Source organism: Brassica oleracea, chromosome C4 (genome assembly GCF_000695525.1).
Source record: "Brassica oleracea var. oleracea cultivar TO1000 chromosome C4, BOL, whole genome shotgun sequence".
NCBI lineage: Eukaryota > Viridiplantae > Streptophyta > Magnoliopsida > Brassicales > Brassicaceae > Brassica > Brassica oleracea.
Genome location: NC_027751.1, coordinates 38,212,180 through 38,220,682, shown reverse-complemented (window position 1 = coordinate 38,220,682; position 8,503 = coordinate 38,212,180). Strand labels below are relative to the sequence as shown.

Genomic DNA, 8,503 nt, shown 5'->3' with positions numbered 1-8,503 from the left:
ACCGGATGTGTCGATCAAGGGGAAGTGTTATAAACCAAATGATGATCGACCATGGACCAGCCCGTACTGCAGGCCCAATCCAGGACATGATAAAGACAACCAGAGACTATGTGTTTATCTAGTATATATCTCATGTATATCTGTAACATAGTGTTTATCGTTATCCTTATCTTGTTAGGATAAATATGACCTTGTGACGGTCTAATACCTTGTATATATATGAACTTTCTGGTCGACAGTAATAATGACAGAAGTATTTATCCAACACTTCATTTACAACAAAACCAATGATAATTAGTGTTCTTCTTTTTTCATATTTAAAGTAAATATAATGTGAAACCAATAGTGCCTCTTTCTCTTCCGTCGTGCCTCCAATTTCCAGTTTTTTCTTTTGCTATTGCTAGAATTTTAGTTGGATTCATTTCTTTGATCATTGTTTTCATATTCACAAGTACGTGAGTAATGTGACTATTTTATTATTTTTCAAATTTCTACAAAACTAAAAAATTGTGATAAGAGTGGTATCATGTATTTTGGCTGGTTCTGGACAAAGCCAGATAAAATATTCGCTTAGAGCTCCTAATTTTTTTAAAGAAAATTACATAGACATAAGCTACCAAATTTATAAAAAAAAAATCCAGATTTATAAAAACAATTTATTTATTAAGTCGCCTAAAGCTCCTAAAATCTCAGAGCCAACCCTGATATATTGACATTGTTAGGACTTATGCGTCATTTGGAATTTGCCTTTCTATTGTGTTCACTGTTCACCAATCTTAATAATAGTCAACTAAGTTAAGATCTGCGCCTTGCGCGTGATCAACATTATATATATAAATTATTCTATGTATTAAATATTTTACATATTATGAAATAATTAGTATATATTAAATAATTAAAGTTCAGTAACTATTAAATATATAATTAAATTGGTGCGAACATATAAATCAATTTTACTTCCAAAAAATATTTTTTTTATTTGATAGGATATGTAATTAAATTTAAATGATACTACCATAGATAATATATTTTAGTATATTTTTAATATTAATGTCTATTAAATGATGATTTCTACTCATATAGTTTTTTTGATCATTTATATCTTTTATAGAAAAAAAATTTAAATTACTGATAACAAAATTTTCATTGTGGGATTAATAGTTTTAGTAATTTATAATTTTTTTAAAAAAATAAGTTGTCAATGATCGTTCAAAACTTTTATCAAAAAAATTGTTCAAAGTAAATTTTGAAACTAAAATATTATATTTTATATGGTTTATAGTTTAATTTAAAACGATATATATATTAATCTTATTAATTAATTAAATTAGACTTTTTACTTATATAATTTTTGTAATCATTTGTATTTTGTCATAACAAAATTTTTAAACCACGGATCATAAAATTTGAATGTGGGACTTTTAACAGTTTTAGTAATTTATAGGCGTTTGTAAATATTCAAAATATAACATATACATAAAAATCGAAATTTTTATTATATGGTTATTGTGGTTGTTTAATTTATTTAATATTTTAAAATTAAAAAAATATGATAGAAGATACACTATTTTTTTATCAAATCTTTATTATTCAAAATCATTAATTGCCATATATACTTTAGCCACATTAGGCAATTCCGTAAATTTTATTTAAGGAAATAATAAAGTACATTAATGATGAATTTATTGTTAGTTTAATAAAAAATTTATTATATAATTAGATGGACCAACATATTTCTCTAATGATTCTAAGAATCATCCTAGTGATGACATGTGGCTACAAAAAGAAGTTGTAATGTTTCTCAAATAATATATAGGGGATTAGGCAAGAAGATCAATATTTCAGCAATAAATATTTTTATTTAGGTGTTTTATCTGCACATACGAACATAATCTTCTTACGAATACTTATTAGTTTATATCTTATTAATTTAAAAACTAACAAAATAAGTTATTAGTTATGTTCTCAAAAAAATTTAAATCAAACATCAAATTATTTATATATGATAAAGTTTTCATCAAAATATATATGCTTGTTATTGTGTTGACATTTTCAATACATTCACATATTAGGAATATTTTAGAAATTTTCTTTATACAAATTTTTTTACTTGATTAACATTTAATTATAAATTGTTTTACTTAATTTTTTTTAATATTTATAATAGAAACTATTATTTCCAGATAACTACACAATATATATAAGAACTATATTTTTGAAAAATATTTTTTTAGTTTTAAAATTTTATTACATTACTTCATAATAAATTATTTAATATAACATATAAATCTAATGTTATTAATATAAAACTATTTTTTAGTTATATAATAAATTATAAAAAAAAAATTATTAAGGTAATTGTCCACTTGAACCGCTCTAAGTTTTAATGTGAGAGCTCGAATGCGAAAGTTCACTTTGTAAATAATAGTATAGATTCTATTGTTTTGTTTTTTATAAACATTTTGTGAATTTGATTGTTTTATGGAAGTTCAATTTTTATTTATTTTTGTTATATGATGTTGACTGATATATATATAAGGGCTTTGAACTGGCTCAGGGCATTATGAAATGTTAAACTGGCACTGCCCAAGCTTAAAGATTTTTTTGTGCAGAGTAGCTAGGAAAACCATTCCGGTTAACTCTAACCTTGCTAATATAGGAGTGTTCCGTCTTTTCTGTGTAAGCGTTGTGGAGGAATTGAAGACTATCTTCATGTCTTCCTTTTCTGTAGCAAAAATGTTGGAGATGGCTCTTATCTTTTCACTATCTCAGGTGACTAAACCTTCTATTACCCATCTCATTAATTCGGGGACCCAATTCACATCTCTTTCGTCAGTGGATCTGTTCCTTATATGGAGGCTGTGAAAAATGCGGAATTGGCTCTTCTTTGAAGGTAGACGTACATCGGAACGGAATGTTTAGGCACAACAATCTTGGATGCCAAAAAGGCAATCTGCTCAAGAAACTTGAGTGGTCGATCTCGTTTTTTCCCTCCTTATTTTTGAAACGTCAAGAAACTTTGTTGATTCGGCTCTAGTAACTGATGCTTTGGCTATTCATAAGGCAGTGTTGGATGCATCTGCGGCAAATGCCAAATCTGTGGTGGTATTATTGGATTCACAGGTTCTGGTTAGGATGTTATGGGCTAAAGACTCAAGGACAGAGATTAGCGGCATCATGCATGTTCCATATTCTGAGGCTGGTGCAGTGGCAAAATCGGCTCTCTCCTTTGTGAACCCAGTCTCCTTTGATCTAGGACCGGCTAATTAGGGGAACAAACGGTGCAACCGTCCGAGGCTCAAACCTGTCCCTCGTATAGTAATAGTTAAAGGATCAATTTTTTTTAAATAAATTTATAGTTTAATACAAAAAAATAAAAAAATCTCATAAATATTTGATATGTATTTAGTTTTGTTTTCATCACAAAGTATAAGAAATATTATTGGTTAAATTTTAAAAAATATTTTATAGTACATTATATAAATATAAATTTTAAGGGTGAATTTTTTTTTTTTTTTTGCTATAGAACCAGTAACAGTGTTAAGTCTGCCCTACCTGATGGAAGATAAACCTATACGTTACAATTAGTCTAAACCAAATTCGAACCAAAATGTCAATACCTAACCGACCTAGACGAAAGAAGAAAAGAGTGGAAAGAAAGAAATGCGGAGACGCATCTGCTGTTTTCTCGTGAGCACGAGATTGTCGTGTTCCATCGCTTGAAGATGGAGTTGGAACAACCAAAACATTCATCTACCGAGAAAACCGTCGGAGTCGAGTTTTCTCGTCGATGGCGCTTACCACAGTTCGCATTACAGATGAAATCTGTCCCGTCTTCTCCTCAGGTGGTTCCAGAAGAGCTCACAATCTCCATTTTTCCCACCTCAAGTCAACCCAAAGATTGACCTCCGTCGCCGCGGCTGGACGCCGTCGGTATAGAGCGAAAGTGACTGCGACGGTGAATCCGTATTCGAACACGGAGGCGGCGCGGCCAGAGGAGAGGAAGAGCTTGAGGGATTTTTTGTCTGAAGCTGAAAATTTCTACACATCAGAGGGCGGAGATGGAGGTCCGCCTCGGTGGTTCTCTCCATTACAATGTAGTTCACACGCTCCAGGATCTCCTCTTCTCCTCTACATACCTGGTTCGTGCTTTTGTTCCATTTAACGAAAACGTGTTCCTCAAGTTAACAAAACTCTTAAATAAAAATAACTACAGGGATGGATGGAACTGGATTAGGGCTCATTCGCCAGCACAGGAGACTTGGAGAGTAAGTAATCTTTGATCCTTACTTCACACTCAATTCTTGTTTCTAATCTTATTGCCTTTTTGATCATATATACAGGATATTCGACGTATGGTGCCTTCACTTTCCAGCTACGGATCGTACACCTGCTCGAGGTGCCTTCTTATCTGTTGTTTCATTATCCTTTTATATAATCTAATGGATTATTAATCTTTATTTATGTAAATTTTCAGACATTGTGAAACTCATTGAGAGAACAGTTAGGTCAGAGTACTACCGTGTCCCAAACAGACCCATCTATATAGTCGGAGAATCTGTTGGAGCTTGTCTTGCTCTAGATGTTGCAGCGAGTAACCCTGACATTGATATTGTCTTGATTCTTGCTAATCCAGGTAAAAGGATACTAGTCGCTCTTTCTCTTGATTCTCTTGTCTTGTGCTCATTTTAACACACTCTTTGATTGATGTAGTCACACGCGTGAACAACTTCATGTTGCAACCTTTATCGAGTCTACTGGAAACACTGCCAGACGAAGTTCCAAGCTTGATAGAAGATAATTTTGGGTTTAGAGAAGGTGAAGTTTCAAGTCCTTGTATATCTTCCAGGTTTTGCTTGAAAATTAGGCCTTAACTGTGTTTTATTATATAGGTTATCCGTTCTCAGCAATGCTCGAAAGTATGCTGAATGAAACTGTCGCGCAGATGGGTGGAGGGCTCTTACGAGACCTCTTTGAAGCCTCAGCTAATCTCCCTGTAAGATTTCATTTTAGAAGAACAAATGACACTATTGCATGTTGTTTTGTCTTGCAGATTAACTATTAAATGTACTCTTGTTAGGATAATAAACCCATGAGAACAAATGATTTACAGACTCTGATTAGGATCTTTCCTAAGGACACACTTCTATGGAAGCTTCAACTGCTTAAGTCTGCTTCAGCATCTGCTAAGTCCCACATGTACACTGTCAAAGCCCAAACACTAATACTTCTGAGGTTCATAAACTTGTAAACTTCTCTGTTTCCACTATTAGCAAAACTCTTTGTAAAGAATTATATATACTATCTGGCACCTGAGTTGTACCTTTTTGGCTATTGCAGTGGACGCGACCAGTGGTTACCCAACAATGGAGACATTGAAAGACTCCGTTTTGCATTGCCAAAATGTGAAGTCCGTGAGTTTTATAATAATGGACAGTTCCTCTTCTTGGTAAGGTGCTCCTTATAACGATAGATTCATCAAGATTGTAAGTTTGGTTTACTAATCTACGGCTCAATTGATCTTTAATATATGTTTAGGAGGATGGCGTAGATCTTGCAACTATCATCAAAATTTCTTATTACTATCGCCGTGGGAAAATACTTGATTACATTTCAGATTACACTCTGCCTACTCCTTATGAGCTCAAAGAGTTTGAACAATCACAAAGGCAAGTAATACAATAATCTGCTTCTAATAATAATAATAATCTGCTTTGCTACTGTAAATAAACACTGAAGTGTTATGTTTCTCTGTCTCAGATTGCTAACAGCTGCTACTGCTCCAGTATTTCTCTCAACGCTAGACAATGGTACAGTAGTAAGATCACTTGAAGGAATACCATCAGAAGGACCGGTTCTGTATGTTGGCAATCACATGTTGTTTGGTCTAGAACTGCGTCCAGCAGCGATTCATTTCCTCAAAGAGAGAAACATTCTGTTGCGTGGCCTTGCACATCCAGTGATGTTTACCAAAAAGATAGGCTCAAAGCTCCCTGACATGCAGATGTTCGACTCAGCTAGGATTATAGGCGCAGTTCCTGTCTCGAATATGAACTTCTACAAGCTGCTTCGTTCAAAGGCTCATGTGGTTTTGTATCCTGGAGGTGTCCGTGAAGCCTTGCACAGAAAGGTAACCAATGATTCTCCATGTTTGGCTTTTGGAGAGGCTAATGATATAGTTTTCTGCAGGGTGAAGAATACAAGTTGTTTTGGCCTGAACATTCCGAGTTTGTGAGGATTGCATCTAAATTTGGAGCAAGAATCATTCCTTTTGGTGCTGTTGGAGAAGATGATCTCTGTCAAGTGAGAACAACTCTCTTGTTCGTTCTTGTTTTTTGTGTTCAGTCAGTAACTTTGTTGAGCAATGGAATGATATATATATCTCAGATGGTTTTGGATTACAATGATCAAATGAAGATACCTTTCTTGAAGAATCTCATAGAAGAGATAACACATGACACTATTAAGCTGAGGTATTTTTTATATATTCGATCACTTTTCAAGGTTGTATATAAATAACATTTGATTGTGAACATCTGGAATATGATTAGGAACGATGAAGAAGGAGAAGTGAGGAACCAAGATTTGCATATGCCTGGATTCATTCCAAAGATTCCGGGACGGTATTACGTATATTTTGGGAAACCGATAGAAACAAAAGGTAGAGAGAAGGAGCTACATGATAAAGAGAAAGCTCATGAGGTTTACTTGGAGGTCAAGTCTGAAGTAGAAAGATGTATCACCTATTTGAAGACCAAAAGAAAAACTGATCCTTACAGAAACATACTGCCGAGGTTGCTTTATTACCTCTCACGTGGTTTCTCTTCTGAAGTCCCAACCTTTGATCTCCCTAATCATTAAACTTAATATGTGTTAAATTTTCGAACAACATCGATATCTACTATATACTAATATTAATGGGAGATAAGTGTTCTTTTAAACGAAAGCTTTAGTTTGGTACTTTACAATGAGTATCACTACGACTTCTTTGATTCAAGTAAGAGTGTTTCTCATGCTTAGCCATCATATTGCTTCTGGTAAACCTCAGAAATATCCGCCATAAATATTACTCATCCTTAGATATTAACCATATTACTTCTGATCTTGGAGAACCTATTTTAGCCCACACGCCATGTCTTGATCTAACACGAATAGAAAAGGCAGAATTTTTTGTTGAAATGGAGTTAGATAAACTATTTCCTAAACTAATTGCATGCGACGACAAGCAAGTAAACATCTATTTGGTTGAAGTAAGAAATGGTTTTTTTTTTTTTAAATCAAAAGAAAATATGCAGTGATTTCAAATATTTATTTATTAGATTGATTTATTAATAGTGAATGTAATGTATAAAGAGATTACAAATTATTTATAATACATAAAAGTTTTCTAAAATTGAACGCAATAACAATTATATATTCTGAATATATAAATAATTTGATGTTCGGTTTAATTTTTGAGAGTATAAACAATAATTTATCATAATGGTGTTGGAATTAACATAGCATAAACAAAATAACTGAAGTTTTGTTCATTTAAATATTTACTTATTTTTATATATCTGTAAAAAAAAAGATATAACTATCATTTACCCCTTGAGTGATAGATTGGTCACTGTGATTCTTGTAGGTTGATTTGGAAGCAAAAACATATTCTGAAGTTATTTGAATCCATTTCTTAATAATATATGTATTAATAATAAATAACTTCGAGATGATTACGTGTGCCGACGAAACATCTAATTCAATATTGTAAAGAAGAGAAAAGTTAACTGAAAAATAGATTAACCATTAATCATTTATCCAATTAACTCCTTATTTTATTTTTATATTGATTTTATTTGATATTATATAAAATTTATATTTAAAAAATATATTTACATGTTTTTCTTGGTTTATAATTTTCTATATGAAAGACACTTCAGAAATATAATAATTATCAAAACTAATTATATTTTTACCAATAATATATTCTGTTTGATTGATAAAAAATTGTCTTGAAAAATAAATCTATAGATCCTGTCTAATTTTCATGAAAAGAAAAATTTTATGATCTAATTTGTTTGTCAAAGAGTCGGCACAAATATTCGCTTCCCTTATTATTTGTGCAGGGAGAAATCAGAAATAGATAAAGTTGACTTTTGTTATGCATCAGTGGACGGTGATTGATACTGATTTAGTAGCTGAATATAGATCAACGACAACAACACATCAAATTCTTACACTAAGATGTTTGTCCTGTGCTTCAACAAGTAGCTGCAATTTTATATTTTAGGAACAAATAAATAAGAGAAAAATATAAAAATAGCACTAAATCAAGTTTATGTTCCCAAACTAGCACTCAAGGTCAAAAGTCACAAAAATAGAACTTAGTGTTTTATCAAAAGTCACAAACTTAGCGTTTAGAGTTAAAGGGTGGGGTTTAGGATTTAGGGTTTAGGGTTTAGGGTTTAGAGTTTAGGGTTTAGGGTTTAGATTTTAGATTTTAGGGTTTAGGGTTTAGGGT

At 32.0% G+C, this 8,503-nt stretch overlaps 1 protein-coding gene across 2 annotated transcripts; it reads left to right on the top strand.

Moving 5' to 3' along the window:
- Window positions 1–3,755: 3,755 nt before the first annotated feature.
- LOC106340212 (acyltransferase-like protein At3g26840, chloroplastic) lies at window positions 3,756–6,898 on the top strand. Of its 2 annotated transcripts, none has more exons than XM_013779090.1 (13): window positions 3,756–4,142; window positions 4,217–4,268; window positions 4,344–4,399; window positions 4,478–4,636; window positions 4,714–4,818; window positions 4,893–4,996; window positions 5,114–5,235; window positions 5,341–5,449; window positions 5,539–5,669; window positions 5,761–6,130; window positions 6,190–6,303; window positions 6,388–6,473; window positions 6,552–6,898. In XM_013779090.1, exons 1-13 carry the CDS (start codon window positions 3,791–3,793, stop codon window positions 6,859–6,861), a joined length of 2,070 nt encoding a protein of 689 aa, XP_013634544.1. In that variant the 5' UTR covers window positions 3,756–3,790; the 3' UTR covers window positions 6,862–6,898. The 2 variants fall into 2 exon arrangements, with proteins under 2 accessions (XP_013634544.1, XP_013634543.1); XM_013779089.1 differs by having other exon boundaries at window positions 5,081–5,235.
- Window positions 6,899–8,503: the final 1,605 nt, after the last annotated feature.